A 20,959-nucleotide genomic window follows, 5' to 3' on the forward strand; every position below is an offset into this window, starting at 1 on the left:
AAGGATGAGTAGATATAAGCTTCAAGAGAGGAAAGGCATTCTAAGCTGAAGGGCGGTATATTCAGAAGCACAGAGATAAGAGCAAGGAACATGGCCCTTTACAAGAAATGTATAACAACAAATGTATGCAAAAATATTTCAGTCTTCTCTATCAACATTTCTTGAGAAGCTTTCAAAAAAATAAAAGGAATTGGGCTTAATTACTCAAAATTTTAGCCATCTCAACTCTTTATTCCAATTTGCATATTAGCTAGTTTTCCTCGTTTTGCTTAGCTAAAGAATATTAAGTACTTATTTTTTAGAATGTAAAACAACTGCTAAGGGCTCCTTTCCTTACAAGTGTGTTAGGAAAAGCTCATTCATACTACATTGGATGAATGTAGAGTCTTAAACAAATACATGTAATCTCTACCTGCCCAAAAGTCTTGATAATGACAGCATTTGCAACTGTTTCTTTTTTCAAACCCAGAATTAAGAAAACAGATGAAAAAGAAAGACAAATGCACAGTCTAATAACCTGAGCTAAACAATAAGTTATTTTCAATAGAATGGAAAGAACAAAAGCCAAAGGTATTCATTACAGTTCCCAGGGTAAGAGACCAGGGCAGTTGCTGCCTTCACCAGATGCACAGTCTTTAGGACTGACAATGCACATCCCCCCAAGGGAAATGTGAAGAGAAAGCCAAACTCTTGCAACTTGATGCAAAGTGATTTGGCTTCCATTAAAACATCTCTCAGTAAAAGGCTATTCAGGCTTAAAGATTCCACACTTGTTTTCGCCCAGAAAATGAGATTGTTATATAAAATACCAGACATGGAATCAGACCTTCTGGATATCACTCTAAGCTATGTGATATCATCTTAACTTCCTTAGCTTCTAGTCAGGAAACAGGAGATGAGATTATTTGGTGAATACACCATCTTAAAATAGTTGCCTTATTTTGAGTACACTTTAAAGACACAGTAACCCAAGAACATCCTCAGGAAGCTGAATATATAGAAACCTACATACTAAAATACATCTACAAAAGCAAAAACAAAATTTACACTTGTTGGGGCTTCCCAGAGTGTATTTCAGATGAACAAGCCAGAAATGTTACACTTTCTCATGTATTACCCAAAAAGGCTGATTAGTGAAGAAGTAGATTTCATGTTAAAAAGACCTGAATTTCTATTGACTACTTATAATCCCTGTAAATTAGTGAAGAGATATTTAACCCCTCAGGTTTTCAGCTTTAATTGAAAATAAGGAGGTCTACTTCTTACCTCTCAGAATTTTCATAAGCTTTAATGACATAATTAAAATTTGTAGAATATGATTAACACAAAACCCGTTTTCAGTATTTTCCCAAATGTGTTACCCAGAAAGCAAACTCTATGGAATGGTTAGTTGTTATTAAAAATAAAAACAGTGTCTATCTTTAAAAAGTTGGGAAGTGCTAGGTAAACATAAATAAAATAGCTATCTCCAGAGCTATACCATGGTAATGGGCATAGTGAATTCCCCAAAGAGGAGTATAGCATGCTGAATTTCCCATACTTAACATGAAAGCAGACACTCTGGTGTTTTGGGGGGGATTGAGGATATTGTAGTTCATGAGGTCACTACTCTGAGAATAGCAGGTTGGAAAATGCTGTGTTACAGGAGCTCAAGTTTCTCTTTTTTTTCTCCCATGATAACATATGTAATATTTTTTTGTAGAACTTACAAGAATATTTATATGTTATTATCTTCATTAGGTTTGAATTTCTTAGAGGCAAAGACTATATATTCATAAATGTTTTAATCCTCAGTGTTTAGTATGTTATGGGTAATAAATATTAGCTAAATGAATGAATGATGTATTATTAAGGATGTGCATTCATTGAATTTTTTATTAATTTATTTATTTTAATTAGGTATGTATGACGGCAGAATGCATTTTGATTGATTGTACACAATTGCAGCACAACTTCTCATTTCCCTGGTTGTACATGATGTAGCATTGCACCATATGTGCAGTAATACATTTACCTAGGATAATGATGTCCATCTTATTCCACCATCTTTCCTGCCCAGATGCATTCATTGAATTTTACCAAATATTACTGATGCCAATTTAGACTATATTTGTTTTAGTCTAAAAAAATATGTGGTAGTAATCTCAGATTGTTGTTGTGAAACTAGGCTTACCTGTGCAAAAAGATGTTCCATGAAAACTAGAGCAAGAAAATGAGAGAGAAAGAGAGAATTTTTGTCCTTAAAATTCCAGAGTACAACTTGTATAACCTAGATGGCAAGAGAAATCTTAGAGATTAATTATATAACAAAATCTCTTGTCCAGGTGGTTAAAACATAATCTAGATGTTTTAGTTTATTACATTAGTGTTCTGAAATTCTTAGCATCAGCTATTAAATGGTTAGGATCAAACTAAAAATTATAAAGAATGAATCCACATTTTATCCCATTCTAAGAGTCTTCACACTTTTAAGACCTACTTTGAAAACTTGGGAATGTGCCACCAATTTCTACATTAGGAAAAATTTATACTTTATTTTAGATGCTAAGATCTTTTAGTCTGAGGCCTAACTTGAATAAACATTAACTTACATATTTTTTGGACTTTAGTAGACTTCTTTCCAGCCTACACTCTTCAGGATGAAAGAATTATTTTCCCAGATCCTTCAAATTTAACATTCAAATCCCTTCCTTACCTAGTCCATTTTACAACTGAGAATAGTAAAAAAAAAAAAAAAAAAAGTGCATTCATAAAGTAACTCTTTTATGCCAAGTTGCCAAGTATTACATAGATGCTCCTGAACATTTTAAAATTTGATCTTCACAGTGATCCTTGGAGAAGTGTTATTATGTCATCTTATAATAGGGAAACAGACTACTCAAAAGGTAAGTATATTGCTCCACATCAAACAGCCATAAAGAAGTGAAAGATCTGTTCATTGAATACTTTCTTAAGCTCAGTACCATTTCTGTTTTACAATATTGTCTTAAATATTGTCATTTCTTATACTTTTCCATAGGGGTGATTCAGATGTCTACAAATAAACTATATATGTATACACTAAACTGTATACATATATACTTACAAATAGTTTGACTTACATGAAGACAACTATGAAACTGTAATGACAGACATGTCAAGTAATTCTGGAAATATAATGTTCTCTTGATGGATTGCTTCAATATTATGATAATATAAGTTTTATTCAAATTAGTTTAGCCATTTACTGCAATTCCAACAAAAATATTTGTATATGCTTTATTACTTATTTCTTAATTTGATTTATATCCTACATGAAAATATCCAAGAAAATATTGAAAAGAAGTAATGGTAGGCTGGGGCTGGGGATTGGGGGGTAAGGGTAGTTTCAGGGAGGGAATTGCCTCACCTGCTAGCAAAACTTACTAGAAAAGGATGCAGTAATCATTAAAATAATATGGAATTGGCAGAAAAATAGAGAAATGTCTATGGCACACAACTAAGAATTTAGGAGCAGATTCATCTATATGTTGAAATATAATATATGATCAAAGTGGTACGTTAGGTGAGTAGGAAAAGAATATACTGTTTAAGAAGTAGAATAGTTGAGTATATTTTTAGTTTCAAAATAAAGTTAGATCCAACCTCATATTATACTAAAAATAAATTTTTATGTGGATGAAATATTTAAATGTAATAAATAAAACCAGAAGGTTACAAAAAAAATAAAGCTGATTATATCTGTAATCTTGGAGTAGAGGAAACCCTCCTAAACTTGATAAAACTTAAAATTCCATGATAAGTAGTTTACATTAGCATATTTTGGGTCAGGGCTTGAGTTCCAGCATGCCCCCCAAAACTTAATTTTTCGCATGCCAGAAAATCTGCAAAATTGAAAGTCATAGCCTGGGAAAAATACTGACAACTATCTATGAGGACAAAGGGTTAATATTCTTATTTTATAAATAGTTCTTTCAAATCAATAAAGAAAGGAGCAATATCACATCGAGAATACGGACAAAGGATTTCTTCAAGCAATTTATAGCTGGAATCAAATGGCTGTTAGATTTGAAAATCCAACCCTACTAATTGCCTAAGAGATGCAAATTAAAATAACAGTAAGCTGTTATTTGCTTATTATTAGACTGGTCAGGGTTAAAGAGTGATAGTTCCTAGTACTGGCGAGGATGTGAGGAGATGGACTCTCTCATATAGTATTGATGGAAGTAAATTGGTACAATCTATTTAGAGGGTAAATTTAGAAGTATTGATCCAAATTTAAATGGGCATAAATACCCTTTGACCTAACAATTCCAATTCTACAAACACAAGTTTCACATTCAGTGGCAAATATTTTTCTCAGCCTGTGACTGTCATTATATTTTGTACAGTTATTCTGTGATGCAGAAATTTAAAATGTGCAATTCACATGTTTATTATAGCACTTTTTTGTGTGTGATGGCAAAAAATAGGAAACACCCTAAATGTTCATGTTATGGTAGCAATATGAGTTTCACCAGAGCAAAGAATACCTCCTTCTTATTTCCTATTACATTCTAAGCTGGCTGGTACTATGCTTGACACTATATTTGTTAAATAAATAAACAATGAATTATGATGCATCTTCAAAACTAAAATTATTTTTTAAAATAAGGTAAGTAAACAAAGCAAGAGGCAGATGCTTTTACAGATTATTCTCTACATATATATGTACACATAAATTTATATATTTTTTATATATGTTTATCAAAGTAAAAGGAAGTATACCACTTGGTTGCCTCTTGGGGAAGAATATTTTAAAAATAGTGACACTAACAATTTACTTCATAGACATCTAATAATATTTGCTTTTGCTTTTGTTGTTTTTAACAATGACTATGTACTTAACAAATGGAATCATTCTTTCAATCTGCTAACTGTTCTTAGTGTAAAGCATTTATAACAATGAGCAGTCTCCATTTTCACTGGATATTCTTGTGGTGAAAGACATGGTAAATAAATTTTTGTCTCTGATAAGATATTATGAAGAAAAATAAAACTATGAAAGGGTAATGGTATGATGCTGTTTCTCCTTAGTCAGAGACTACTTTTCTAATTCTGTGATGTTTGAGAAGATACCTGAATGAAGAAGGAAGTAAATATGTGAAGGCAGTCTTCCAAGCACAGGTCCAAGGACCTAGACAGGCTATGCCATGGTTCTGTTAAGATATAGAAAGCAAGATTAGGAGATGAGGTCAGAGAAATGGGAGCAATAGAAAGCATGAGTTTTATGTTACGTAGGAACTTTATGCCAAGGTAATAACTTCAGTTTCTATATTATATGATAGAAAGAGGCTGGAGGTGTTGAACAGCAGGGTGACATGATCTAATTTTTAGATTCAAAGGACTGGTCTGGTGGTTATATGGAAATGATGATGACAGCTTGGACCAGGTTGATAGTGGTGGAGTTGGTAAGAAAATGGTAGGGTTCTGAATACATCCCAGATATACTTATCATAATTTGATGAAGTGAGGTAAAAGAAAAAAAGATATGGAACTGATCTAGGATATGAAGATGGAGTACCTCTAATGAGGCAGAACTCTTAACAGTTTTCCTTGCACAAATGGGGTCAGTAGCTTTATGTCATGAATTTTTCAAACATTACTGTGAGAGATACAAATGCCAAATAATATCTCCAATTGTATTGAAATTAGAACTCCTTATCTCATACTGAGTTGAATGTTTATTTTAAAATGTATATATTTAAAAGTATTAAACTTGAAATCATCTTACTACTAAATGTATATTGGATTTAAATTTCCTCTTACAGTTTTACTGACATAATTTTGGTATTTTAAAGTATAAGGAAGAAAATAATTATGTTTGAATTCTTGAAAAAATTTGTGGTTTAAGATTTTATAGGTGTTAAGTGAAATAAAGTTTCATAAAATCTCAGCATTATTGTCCATTAACCTTTTGAGGAAAACTTGAACTTAAAAATCATTGAAGATTCTTTTTATTTGTTCTAATTAGCTATACATGATAGCAGAATGCATTTCAATTCATTGTATACAAATGGAATAGAACTTTTGATTTCTATGGTTGTACACAATATAGAATTATGCCATTCATGCAATCATACATGTACTTAGAGTAATGATGTCCATCTCGTTCCACTATCTTTTCTGTCTCCATGGCCCCTCCCCTCTCCTCCTTCCCCTTTGCTCAATCCAAAGTTCCTCTATTCTTCCCACCTCCACCCCACCCCATTATGGATCAGCATCCACTTATCAGAGAAAAATTTGGCCTTTGTTTTTTTGTGATTGGCTTAGCATGATATTCTCCAACTCCATCCATTTACCTGTAAATTCCATAATTTTATTCTTTTTTAATGTTGAGTCATATTACATTGTGTGTATGTATATGTGTATACACACACACACATACATATACATACACATACCATAGTTTCTTTATCCATTCATCTATTGAGGGACATCAAGGTTGGTTCCACAGTTAGCTATTGTGAATTGAGCTGTTATAAACATTGATGTGGCTGAGTCAGTATAGTATGCTGATTTTATGTCCTTAGGGTATAGACCAAGGAGGGGGGATAGTTGGATCAAAATGGTGGTTCCATTCCAGATTTTTTAATGAATCTTTATACTGATTTCCGGATTGGTTGCACCAATTTACAGTCTCATCAACAATGTATGGATTGGACCTTTTTCCTCACATCCTTACCAGCATTTATTGTTGCTTGTATTCTTGACAACTGCCATTTTGACTAGAGTGAGATGAAATCTTTGAGTAGTTTGGATTTGCATTTCTCTAATTACTAGAGATATTGAACATTTTTCATATATTTGTTGATCAGTTGTATTTCTTCTTCTGAGAAGTGTCTGTTCAGTTCCTTAGCCCATTTATTGATTGGGTTTTTTTTTTTTTTTTCTGGTATTAAGTTTGTTTTAGTTCTTTGTATATACTGGAAATTAGTGCTTTATCTTATATGCATGTGGTAAGGATTTTCTCCTACTCTGTGGCCTCTCTCTTGACATTGATTGTTTCCTTTGCTGAGAAGAATCTTTTTAGTTTGAATCCATCCCATTTATTGATTTGTGATTTTATTTCTTGAGCTTGTAGAAGTCTTGTTAAGGAAGTTAGGACCTAATTCGACATGATGAAGATTGGTTCTACTTTTTTTTCTATTATGTATAGAATCTCTGATCTAATTCATAAGTTCTTGATCCACTTTGTTTGAGTTTTGTGCATGGAGAGAGAGTGTGGTTTAATTTCATTTTGCTGCATATGGATTTTCAGTTTTCCCAGCAGCATATGTTGAAGAGGCTATCTTTTCTCCAATGTATGTTTTCAGCACCTTTATCTAGTATGAGATAACTGTATTTATGTGAGTTTGTCTCTGTGTCTTCTATTCTGTACCCTTGGTCTACATGTCTATTTTGGTGCCAATACCATGTTGTTTTTGTTACTGTAGCTCTGTAGTATAATCTAATGCCTGGTATTGTAATGCCTCCTGCTTTACTCTTCTTGCTAAGGATTGCTTTGGCTATTCTGGGTCTCTTGTTTTTCCAAAGAGTTTCATGATTGTTTTTTCTATTTCTATGAGGAATATTGTTGGGATTTTAATTGGAATTGCATTAAATCTGTATAACACTTTTGATAGTATGGCCATTTTGATAATATTAATTCTCCATATCCAAGAAAATGGGAGATCATTCCATCTTCTAAGGTCTTCTTTAATTTCTTTCTTTAATGTTCTGTAGTTTTCATTATAGAGATCTTTCACCTCTTTTGTTAGACTAATTCCCAACTATTTTACTTATTTATTTATTTTGAGGCTATTGTGAACGGGGTAGTCCTCCTAATTTCTCTTTCAGAGGATTCATCACTGATATAGAGAAATGCATTTGATTTATGGGTATTGATTTTATACCCCAGTACTTTGCTGAATTTATTTATTAGTTCTAAAAGTTTTCTGGTGGAATTTTTTGGATCCTCTAGGTATAGAATCATGTCTTGGGCAAATAGTGATAGTTTGATTTCTTCTTTCCTATTCGTATTCCTTCTTTTGCCTAATTGTTCTGGCTAGAGTTTCAAGGACTATGTTGAATAGAAGTGGTGAAAGAGGGCATCCCTCTCTTGTTCCAGTTTTTAGAGGGAATGTTTTCAATTTTTCTCTATTTAGAATGATGTTGGCCTTGGACTTAGCACAAATAGCTTTTACAGTATTGAGGTATGTTCCTACTATCCTAGTTTTTCTAGTGTTTTGAACATGAAAGGGTGTTGTATTTTTATCAAGTGATTTTTCCACATCTATTGAGATTATTATATGATTCTTATCTTTAATTCTATTGATGTGATGAATTGTGTATATTGGTTCTATACGTTGAACCAACTTTGTATCCCTGGGATGAACCTCACTTGATCATGGTGCACTGTCTTTTTAATATGTTTTTGTATGTGATTGGCAAAATTTTATTGAGAATTTTTGCATGTATGTTCATCAGGAATATCAGCCTAAAGTTTTCTTTCCTTGATATGTCTTGGTCTGGTTCAAGTATCAGGATGATACTAGCCTTATAGAATGAATTTGGAAGGGTTCCCTCCTTTTCTATTTCATGGAATAATTTGAGAGTATTGGTTTTAGTTCTTCTTTAAAGATCTTGTAGAACTCGGCTGAGAATCCTCTGTTCCTGGGCTTTTCTTGGTTGGTAGTCTTTTAATGATGTCTTCTCAAAATTGAACTATTTAAATGGTGTATGTCTTCCTGATTCAGTTTGGGCAGATATCATGTTTCTCTAGAAATTTGTTAGTGTCATTGAGATTTTCTATTTTATTGGAGTATAAATTTTCAAAATAGTTTCTAATTATCTTCTGTATTTTAGTGGTGTCTATTGTGATATTTCCTTTCCATCATGAATGTTAATGATTTGAATTTTCTCTCTCCTTGTGATTAGAATGGATGAGGATTTATCAATTTTATTTATTTATTCAAATTTTGTTTTGTCAATTTTTTCAATTGTTTTTATTTCATTGATTTTAGCCCTAATTTTAATTATTTTCTGTCTTTGCTGCTTTTATGTTAATATGTTCTTTTTCTAGGGCTTTAAGATATTATGTCAAGTCATTTACTTATTTTTTTTATTCTTTTAATGAATGAGCTCAATGCAATGAACTTTCCTCTTAGCCCTGTCTTTATGGTGTCCCACAGATTTTGATATGTTGTATCACAGTTCTCATTAACCTCTAGGAATTTTTTTTATCTTCTCCCTGATGTCTTCTGCTATCCATTTGTCATTCAATATCATACTATTTAGTCTCCAGTTATTGGAGTAGCTCCTATTTTTTATTTTATCATTGATTTCTAATTTCATTACATTATGATTTGATAGAATGCAGGGTAGTATCTCTATTTTTTTGTATTTACTAAGACTTGCTTTGTGGCATAATTTATGGTCTATTTTAGAGAAGGATCCATGTGCTACTGAGAAAAATGTGTATTCACTTGTTGAAGGATGAAATATTCTGTATATGCCTATGAAGTCTAAATTATTGATTGTATTATTGAGTTCTAGAGTTTATTTTTTTAGTTCTTGTTTGGAATATCTATCCAGTGTGAGAGAGGTGAGAGAGGTGTGTTAAAATCACCTAGTATTATTGTTTTGTGGCCTGTTTGATTCTTGAAATTGAGAACAGTTTGTTCTGCTCATGGGCACGGTCGGGGTCACTCTCCTCATGTGGCAGTTCAGGCATGAGGCCAGCAGACACTGTCCTCTTCTATAAGGTGGGCAGGGCTGAGGGTAGGCAGGTGCTCTCCTCTTCCACACGGCAGGTCATTGAAGATCTTAATGATTTTTTTGAGATATAAATTTCTAATTTTACAAATGCTGTTTATTCTGCAAAACCATATTAAAAATAAAGTTTACCTTCCATACTTGTTTTATTTCATATAATAGGGCCTTGCAAGTTATACATTTCCTAAAGATATTTGAAGATACTCCATTACATATACAATATTTGATTAATGATATGCCCAGTCATTATCAAGATATAATTATCTTTTATATTGAGATAATGAAAATTGCTAGCAAATTTTAGAGATCATTTACCCCATTAACATCATAATTTGGTACCCATAATCACATTTTGCATAGAGGACTAGGCTTATATGATGTTTTTTATAATGCTGTTAGTAATGTTTTCTGTGACTAGAAATACTGTGCTTTTCATTTTGTCATTCATTGTAAATGAAACTCTTTGCACTAAGTCCTGGATTTCTTGTTCATTCATTCATTCTTTCTTTCTTTCAATTCCTTATTTATTCATTATCTTTTCAACATATTTAGAATATTTACCCCTAGTAGTTTTTAATCTTGACTGCATGTCAAAATTCTCTGTGATGCTTTATAAAAGTAGAGATTTCTGGATAATGAACCCTTGAAGCCTGATTTGGTAGGACTAGAGTGGGGCCACGCATTTTTATTTTAATCAAAAACATCTACAGGTGACTGTAATGGGCACTCCATTAAGAATCATAGGCTTCTCTGTGAAGTACTAGGGATATAAGAGTGAGCATAAAGTACTTCTTGTATGCAGGGAGATCTGAACCAAATGAGTGAAACAGAGAAGTAAACTGGTAATTACAGTAAAGTGTGGTTAATGTTATATGGAGGGTAAGCATACCTCTTCCCACTTAGAACTAATATACATTGGTCCTATGTTAACTAAGTCCATTGATGGACTGTGAAGCATGAAAAGGAGATTTTTCTCTGTTCAACAAAACAAATGACCCAAATTGTGATTGAGACCATATCTGCCATCTTATCTACTCTATTTCTTAATCAAAGAAATTAGCTATACTAGATGCTGTGATTAAACTCAGGAAATGGAAAAGCAGAGAGGCCGGTTTCTATTTCTGATAAAAGAGTAGGGGAGATTAGAAAGGGGTGAAGAAAAATTGTAAAATAGTGACCTCCTCAAGGGCAGGGCCCCTGTCTATCTCATTAGTATTTTTCTTCCTATGGCCTAATTCAGAGTGCAGCATGTGGGTAGGCATTGAATCTAGTGAAGTTTTTGCATCTTTTTTTTTTCCCCTGGTGACTTGTTAGCAGGTATTTCTACCTAGTCTGTACATACCTAAGAAAACTCTGCCTTTTGTTCTCTGAACAGTTACTCTAAGAAGGAAACATATTTTTGCTTTTTTCAGAGGTACAGGACATTTACTTATCTTTTAGTTTAATAATTTGAAAAACCTTGCCTAAATATACTTCGATTTTTTTCTTCATATCTATCTGTATGTACCATTGCCAGTTGATGTGTTGTTCTTAAATGCCCATTGACATATGCTTATTTTACACTCTTTTAAAATTTCACTTTACACAATTTGCATTGTTAGCCTTTCTTCCTTTAAGTTACAGACACAAAGTATTAGTATCAAGGAAAATTAGTCCTGAAATTTAACCTTCCCAAAATAAAGGAGGCTATGTGTCTTTGATCCCCAGAAGAATAGCACAGTCTTCCACAGAACTCATTGCCCATAGCAGATCCATGTAACTCTCTCATCTCTAAAGATAAGACTTGAGGAGATTAATAGGACCACACCTAGAAATCTGTTTTAGTCAGCTTTTTAACTACTGTGACTAAAGACCTGACAACAGTTTTTTTAGAGGAATGAAAGTCTATTTTAGGGCTTATGGTTTTACAGGTCTCAGTCCATAGATGACTAACTCCATTCCTCAGAGCTCAAGTTAAGGCAGGACATTATGGCAGAAGAGTGTGGTAGAGGAAAGCAACCCAGGATGTGGTACCAGAAAGCAGAGAGAGACTAACCCCAGCTCACAAAATATATAACCCAAAGGCACTCTCCCAATGACCCATCTCTTCCAGCACTCCCTATCTGCCTATAGTCACCACTCAGTTAATCCCTGTCAACAGTTCAACACACTGATTAGTTAAGATTCTCATAACCCAATCCTTTCACCTCTAATCTTTATTGCATTGTTTCATACATGAGCTTTAGAAGGATACCTAATATCTACAACATGACAATCAGACCAGTCCTTTCCAAGAAATCCACTGGACAAAATCCAAGTCAGAATTCCATAAATAATAATAAGATATCCCCAGAAGGAAAGCTTCATGGATTAGGGTTATTCTATTACATTTAACACCTAAGGATAAATGAAAGCTCTTATGTTCATTCTCTGTGACATCATTAGATCTTACAAAGAAAATTTTCTCTAATTCAGTGATGCTAATTTGTCAGCAAGAGCCTCATTTATAATATGTGTATATCTAATGTGATTATGATTTTTATAAAAATTTTAAATTTTATGAAATAAAGTATTAATGAAATCTCATTTTCTGTACATATTTTGAAATAAAAACAGGTATCCTCAAATTAAAAGCATTAATCAAGAATCTCATAGTTGGGTCTGGGGCTGTAGCTCAGTTGTAGAGTGTGTACTTAATATACATAAGGTCCTGGATTCCCAGTACTACACACAAAAAAATTTCACAGTTGTACAACTAGCCAACTGAATAAATTATAAACTATGTCTATTCTACTGCCATAGGACAGTGCTAGTTTAGCTGGTAAACAGAAATGACTAACATATTTTTGCAATGTCAAATAAACCAATGCTGTGTTCATAGTAGAATGTATAGGATAATTTCAAATATTATTTTGTTATTTTTTATGAAACATTGCCTGTTTGATTAATTTTTAAAAATGTATTCAGTGACAATAGCATAGAAATATTTCTGCTTTTATCTTTTAATTTAGTTAACATGGAGCCAGGTATGCATGGAGCCAGGCATGGCTAATTCAACACTATGTTTAAAAACTACATCCTTAAATAAATATCTTTGAAATGGAAGTTCTGTGATAAAATTTCAAGAAAATTAAGTGATTGCTGTGTTGGGTCATGATTTTAATTTCTGCAAAATATTAATGCTAAGAAAAAATATTTTAAATCATTAAGACAAAAATGTCCTATGATACAGAAGTAAACATTCATGCTGTTTACTTCCTATTTTATGTGAAAATATGTGTATGTTAAAATGTATTTTATATTATGTTTCTCCTTTGTGAAAATTAGTCTTGGATTAGGCAAGGACTTTCAGAATTTAGCTTTCCTGAAGCTTCCTTTAAGTCCAGGCCCCAAAATAGGACCAGTTGCTTATTTGTTTGGATTCTTAGAATATTCTGAAACACATTTCTCTATGTCAAATTTAAAGAAGCTGTCCTTCCTCTTTGAAAAAAACCACACATTTATTTTTTAGTTGTAGGTGGACATAATATCTTTATTTTACGTGGTGCTGAGGATCGAACCCAGTGCCTCACACATGCCAGTCAAGCACTTTACCTCTGAGCCACAACCCCAGCCCCTGTCCTTCCTCTTAAGCTTTGACATTGACATCTTGTTTCTGAAAGACCTAGTTGTTGGAGTATAAATTCCCCAGTGTCTAATATTTTCAACGCTTTGGCAAAGTAGTTTTGTAGAGGAAAGAATGAGCTCTTCACACTAATTGTTAACTTTAGACAGCCAGTTTCTCAACTCTGGTGCTTGTTAGATATTTCTCTTCTCTGTTCCAATTCTCAGAGAAAATCAGTTATGTGTACACTGCTGGATGTACAGATTACTGTAATGTGAACTAAGGTACAGGACTTGTTTAATTTTATCTTTTGTAAGACCATGTTAAAGATATTGAAATGCCAGAATTGCAGTTATCTTGTCATATTGTCATTTGTAGATAATCTGAAATAGAAACATTTCTCTATGGAATAATATTTTCCAAGGACCTACTTAAATCGAAGAAATATTCCTAAATAAATCAATTGAGCATTATATTGTAATTCGTATCGCTTCTCGGCCTTTTGGCTAAGATCAAGTGTAGTAATTCATATATGCCAACATGTATATGTAATTCATATATGTGAGCTTAAGGAAAACATTAATTTACTTAAAATTAGCATTTTTGTTTATCTCATTTTTTAATTGGATAGGACATGTCTGTTTTTCTGTGCAGGTTGTAAAAAATGATGTAGACAATACCATACATGTAACATTATACAGTTTACTTTTCTATATTTTGGATATAAATCCCTTATATATGATTTACAAATTTTTTCCCATTCTATACATTGTCTTTTTATAAAGAATCTCTTACTGAATTCAAAGTCAGGAAGATTTATCCCTGTTTTCCTCTAAGGATTTTATAATTTTGTTCTTAAAATTAGGTTTTGATCCATTTTGAGCTGTTCTATAAACCAAACACCATTTGTGCAAAAGATTTTCTCTACTGTATGATCTTAGCACACCATAGATGGATGGATTTATTTTTTGACTCTCAATCATATTTCATTGACCTCTCTATTGTTTCTCCAGTACCACACTATCTTGTTTGCTGTTACTTTGTAGTAAGTTTTGAAATCTGTAAGTTCTCCTACTTTACTTTTTCCCCTAGATCATTTGGATTGTTCTGGGTCTCTTGTAATTCCATATAAATCAGCTTGTCATTTATACCCAAATTCAACTGGTATTCTGATAGGGAAAGCATTGAGTCTGAACAGTTAGGAGAGTATTGCCATTTTAACAATGTTAAGTTTTCCAATTCTTGAACAGAAAATGTTTTTGCATTTATTTAGGTCTTTTTAAGTTTCTTTCAAAAACATAACTTTTAGAGCATACATTTTGGACTTCTTTTGTTAACTTATTTCTAACCATTTCATTCTTTTTGATGCTTGTGAGTGGAATTGTTAATTTCATTTTCTTTGTTACTGGTATTATAGAAGCACAATGGATTTTTGCATGCTAATTTTCTATCCTGCTAATTTGCTGAATTCATTTATTAATTCTAATAGTTTGTGTCTATGAGTGAAATGTTATAGGAGTTTTTAACTTACAAGATGATGCCATCTCTGTTAAGATAATTTTACATTTTTCCAATCTGAACACTTTTTCCCCCTCTTTTTCCTGTCTAATTGATCTGACTAGAACTTCTAACACTGTTAAATAGAAGTGCTGGCAGCAGCATCCTATCTTGTTCCTCATCTTAAAGGAAAATCTCTTGATCATATGTAGATTTTATTGTGTTTGTATGGTTTTCTTCCATTCCTATTTTGTTGAGTATTTTTAATTATAATAATGTTGAACTTTATCAAATATATTTCTGTATCAATTGATATGATCTCTTTTTCCTTTATTCTACTAGTGTGATATATTATACTGATCAATTTTCATGTGTTGAAACATTGCATTCCAGGAATAAATCTCACTTGGTCATGGTATATAGTCAGTCCTTTTAATTGGCTGAATTCACTTTGTTAGTAATTTGTTGAGGGTTTTTATATACATATTTATAAGAGATATTGGTCTATAATTTTCTTGTTATGTCTTTGGTTTTAGTACTGGCCTCATGGAATAATTTGGGAAGTGCTCCTTCCTCTTCAGTTTTTTGAAAGAGCTGATGAATATATTTTTTTTATGTTCAGTAGAATTCAATGATGAAGTTATGTGGGCCTGGGCTTTTCTCTGAGGGCAGACTTTTAATTATTTATTGATTCAGTCTCCTCCATTGTTATATGTCTGTTCAGGTCTGTTTCACCTAAGTTAGTATCATTCCAGGATATAGCCTTTACAGTCAATATGTATTTATATTTCAGTGTAGTTTTAATTTGCATTTCCATAATGTTGAACATTTTTCAGATGTTTGTGAAAAGGCATGTTACGTAGCTTTTTTGAAGTGCCTTTTTAAACATTTTCCCATTTTTAAAATAAGTTATTTGGCCTTCTTTTTAAGTTGTGAGATTTTTTTATATATTATGGATCAGAGAACTTTGTCAATAGTTTATAGCTTTAGTATCTATCAATTCTGACCAGTTTATATATGTAGTTTATAGCTTTATTATCTATCAATTCTGATCAGTTTTAAAGTAATTTTATATATAAAGTATGAGATAAGGGTTGAGGTTTATTTTTTTGTATACTCATTTTTGTTGAAAAGACTGTTCTTTCTCATTGAAACAACTTGATCACTTGGTCAAAAAACAAACATCTATAAATGTGGCTCTATTCCTGATATGTCTGCTTTTAAGACATGCATATGTTTTTTATTTGTGTCTTCCTACTATATTGACCTTGTTCTCAATAGGCAATGTTTCTTTTTTTGCTCTTAGTAATTCTTCTCTTTAAAAAAAGCTTATTCTTTTCAATATTAATATAGTTTGTCCATATTTTTAACTTTACTTTCTATATGTTATAAATTTGCCCAGCTTTTTATTTACTTGTTACAAATTATTAATATTTTTATCTTTAAAATCCCTTGCCTGTAAAGAAAATATAGTTTGGTCTTGCTGTTTTTCCAATTAAACAATCTCTCCACAATTTTTTATGAATAATGAGATATTTATTAGGGAAGGTAGATTAAAGGGTATATATTAATTAAAAATTAGAGGGAAAAACACCAATTAGAAACATTAACAATTTACAAATAATATTAATCAAAGGGAAAGGGAATCACATTTTACTTTGTCTCCACAATTTTATTGGAGTTTTAGTTCATTTTTGTTTAATGTAATTATTGATATATTTTGTCTCTATTTCTTTTTTCTGTTCTTTTCTGTTTTTTATTATAAACAATTTTGTAGTATTATTCTCTATTAGCTTTGTTTGTTTTATTTCAATGCATTTTTTTGTTATTTGATTCATAGTAGAACCATAGTATGCAATTTTTACTTCCAATAAAATATAGGAAACTTGTAATAGTATACTTTCATTTACCCACTCTCTCTCTCTGTGCTTTTGTTATATAGTATATGTTTATATGCATAGTACAAACCGAAGAGTAAAATGTTATAAACTAGCTTAAAGAGTCTTATGCCTTTTAGGAAATCAAGAGAAGAATACATATGCACTTGCATATATTACCTATTTTTTATTCCTTTCTAATAGCCTAGATAGTGCATGACATCTTATATTTCAGCCTGAAGAATTTTCTTTAGCATTTTGTGAATACAAAGTAGTTAGCAAGGAATTGTTTCACTTTGTGTTCACTTAAAAATGTCCTCTCAGTCTTTATTTTTGAAGAAAAAATTTAGTGGACATAACTTCTTAGAAAATATTTTTTATTCTCAACACTTTGAATAGTATTCCACTTTGAATATTATTCCAGTATTATATCTCCACTATGCTATTATTCACAATTTTGTTCTTTATTTAATGTGTTGTTTTCTTTGCTTTTCTCATGAATTTTTTTGTTGTTTACTTGTGGTGGTTTGATTATGATATACCTAGGTGCAATCTTCTTTGTTTATTTTATTTGTGGTTCCTTGAGTTTCTTATAGCTGTGATTTAACATTTTTCAGCAAAGTTGGAAAGTTATGGATTTTTATCTACTCATTCTCTTTTTCTGTTTCTTGTTTGATTCTAGTTCTCCTTATGAATCATGAAAGACATTTGTGATACATAGTTTTAAACTTTGGAAGAATGTTTGGAAATAAGGGAGGGAAGGGAAGTATGAATGAAATTCCACAATCTCTAAGAAAATTTAGTTCCTTAAATATGCATACACTATACACAATTCAGTACATTTACAGTGGAAATATTAATGTTACATGTCCTCTTTTTCTGTTTTTACAAAATCTATGCCTAGGTGCATTTCCTCCCTCTGCTATTTATGCACGAAAAGACTTGCTACAAAGATCTACCCATATTGCTACCAAGACTTTCCAAGCTCTTCGAATATTCGTGAATAATGAGCTCAACGAACTCCACATGGGACTGAAGACAGCTCAGAAGTTTCTGAAACCTGGTGGTCGTCTTGTTGCCCTTTCCTTCCATTCATTAGAGGATCGCATTGTCAAAAGGTTTTTGCTTGGGATAAGCATGACAGAAAAGTTTAACTTAAGTGTTAGACAGAAGGTAATACAAACATCCCAATTGAGTTCATATCATGCAAATAAGGAAGGAAGCTCTGTAAGACCTCTTTTAATGTGGGAATTGATACATAAGAAAGTGCTTACTCCAGAAGATTGGGATGTACAAAATAACCCCAGAGGTCGCTCAGCCAAGCTTAGAGCAGCTATGAAATTATGAGATCTGATGTTCAATTTTTCCCTCAGTTTCTTTAATTTATTTGTCTATGTGATGAATAGGTTAATACCTCCAGCTTAAAGCATAGGACAGCCTTGAAATTGATAGTATTTAGAATTATTTTCTTCTCAAAAGAAACTGTAGGAAGTTTTAACATAACATACAAAGCTTAACTCAGAGCAGCAGCATCTTGGGGCTGGAAAAAAATGTGTTTATCTTGCATTATATTTGACTTCTGAAATTCAATTCTTTCTCTGAGCAGGAAATTTTTTAAAAAAATATTATGTTTATCTAAATATGTAAACTCCAACTGTAAAAGAGAGATTATAATCTCTCTGCATGCCCTAAATTCTGAATTTAGATATTAAAATTTATAACAGATTTTCTGTGGCTCAAATAATTAATGATAATATGGAATGAATTTTAACTTCCATATTGGTAAATAATTAATTACTGTAGCTTTCTAAAAGTAGCCTTTTTATAAGTTTTAATTTTCAAATATTATTTTAAAATGGCATTATACTTATGGATTTCACTATTGAAATTTATAGTTCATTGCTTTAAAAGGATTTTTTCAGAGTGATATGCGCTAATTTTCATAAATTCCAAAATAAAAGTATAGAATTTCCCTAACTGCCATGAGAGAAGTGTTTCACAGAATTTATATTTAATATCAATTATATCTATTTTAATAACTCAGAATTACTATTAGTAAATAATACAAACTTGTTTGAATTCTGCATTTTTATTGAACTATTAAAAAGAATTCAGTAGAGCTATTTGAAGTAAGAAACTGTCTGATTTATTCAATATATTTAAAATTAATGCTCCCTTAATGTTTCTACCTAGACATAGAAACTATAATAAGGATAAAAAGTTGTTTCAGGAAAATTGCACTTGGTGGAGTATTCTATAACAAATTGATGAGATTGATTCATAATTCACATGTCATTTTTTATTAGTAAGTATGCACTTCTAATTTATTCAGTTATTCAGCAAGTACTGAACTTGACATTAGAGAAACAAAGGTAAGTACAATACCCATGATCCATAGTACCTGTCTGTGAAGCTTGTTGTCTAGTGGACAAGAATGATGTTAGTTAAATAATCACAAAAGTCAATATGAAATGGACACAGTGATAAATGCTACACAGAAGCATACAGTGTAATTTAAAAGTATCTGGTAGAGATTCGACCTGTTGGAGGAAACCAGGTCTGAGAACGTGATTGTGACCTGAAAGATGAACAGGAGATAATTAATCAAAGGGTATATGGAGTGGGGTGGGAGGATGGTGTTTAAAGGTACATATAAATGAGTATTCTCTTAAGTAATTCTTGAAATCATTAATTTTCTCAGTAAACTATTTCTTCAAATACAGAAAACATTCATACTTTCCAGTATGATTACAAATACTTAATAGAAAAATCCAAGTGAATGAAATATCAACATGACTATATTTACCTCAGACTCATTTTATTTACCTATGTAATATTTAACTTTACTCCCCAAACTTGTTCACTGCTTTTATTTTATAGGCTTTATTTAAATCTAAACAATCCTGCAATGAAATCAGGATTAGAAAAATATCTGGGGAATGTGCTCAAAGTATAAACAAGAGAATGCACTTAGGTTAATCCCCTGAATCCTACCTGAAGAATTTTATGTTTCTCTTCATGTGTAAAATATATTTGTGGATGAAAAAGATTTACAATAGTAAATTCCCATATGAGTATCTGATTAGAAAATAAAAGACCACACTCTTATATTAAAAAATGATTCACCTATTTCATTAATCATTTTTACATCCTGTATAATATGGAGAATTTTTTCATTGATGTCAAGTTAAAACTGATTGCACTGGATTGGATAGTGTTGTCCTAATATTCATCTGCTTCCTTATTTGGAAATACCATCATTTCAGATATGAGTAGTTAAGATGATGTCATACTGGAGCAGGGATGGCCTTTAATCCAATGTGACTTATGTCCTTATAAGAAGATCAGAGATACAAGTGAATACGACCTGAAGGTGGAAGCAGAAATTGGAGTGATAAGTCTATAAGCTAAGGTATACTCAGTATTGTTGGCAACCACTAGAAGATAAGACAAAAGCAAGAAACAAATTCTCCCTCTGAATCTCCAGCAAGAACCTACCCTGCAGACATCTTGGTTTGGGGGCTTCTAGCCTCTAAAACAGTTAAAAAATACATTTCTATTGTTTTAAGCTACCCAGTTTCTGGTAATATGTTACAGCAAAACCTAGGAAACTAATACTCTGACAGATCAAAATCTTGAGTAATATGATGAGAAAAATACTTCTTCAATACACACCAAATTGGTTTCAGAATGTTTTAGTGCAAAATATATTAAATGTTTTGTTATTAGGCTTTGTTGTAAAATGCATAATAAAATATGTGAATGAGTTTTAAATGGTTAATTATGGAGGATGGCTTTGGGAAATTCAAACAATACACAGAGAAAATAAAAATTGATTATTAGGATGAATATGCAACACTTTTCTAATAAAATATTTCTGAATCTCTATATTGACTGCTTTGTATGAATCATTTTAACTTAGCATTGATATCATGTAGTGTATCCCTTATTTTTTGTTCATCATTTAAAAAATGAAATTTAATAGCTAATTTTAGTTTATATCTCTACTTATTCACTTTGTTTTAAAATTTGTATATTAGTGACATTCTCTCCAAAGTCTCTAGGATTTTTTTGAAAGGTATTAATCATATCTGTATGTCTTATCTGATATTTCATGTAATATATGTATAGTTTTGCTTACATTCATTTGTATTGAAGTATTTCTTATAACTACTAGTGTATAAGAGAATACCAGTATGCCATTGTTTTTGAAATTAATCTCTTAAAA

At 31.6% G+C, this 20,959-nt stretch overlaps 1 protein-coding gene and 1 non-coding gene across 5 annotated transcripts in view; both read left to right on the forward strand.

Annotated features, from left to right (window-relative positions):
- The window catches only part of Mettl15 (methyltransferase like 15), a 225,817-nt gene extending 205,198 nt beyond the window's left edge, over positions 1-20,619 (forward strand). For 3 of the 4 annotated variants that reach the window (XM_048788522.1, XM_015477730.2, XM_048788523.1), the window contains exon 7: positions 17,636-20,619. In XM_048788522.1, the coding sequence (XP_048644479.1) occupies positions 17,636-18,078 (443 nt within the window). In that variant the 3' untranslated portion in view covers positions 18,079-20,619. Of the gene's footprint in view, positions 1-3,019; positions 3,191-17,635 lie in introns of those variants that run through there. The other variant, XM_015477731.2, reaches the window with a different exon arrangement.
- LOC125612171 lies at positions 13,844-14,035 on the forward strand. The gene has a single exon (XR_007342512.1). It is a non-coding gene; the product is annotated as a U2 spliceosomal RNA (small nuclear RNA).
- Positions 20,620-20,959: the final 340 nt, after the last annotated feature.

The sequence above is a fragment of the Marmota marmota genome, unplaced genomic scaffold (assembly GCF_001458135.2).
Source record: "Marmota marmota marmota unplaced genomic scaffold, marMar, whole genome shotgun sequence".
Lineage (NCBI taxonomy): Eukaryota > Metazoa > Chordata > Mammalia > Rodentia > Sciuridae > Marmota > Marmota marmota.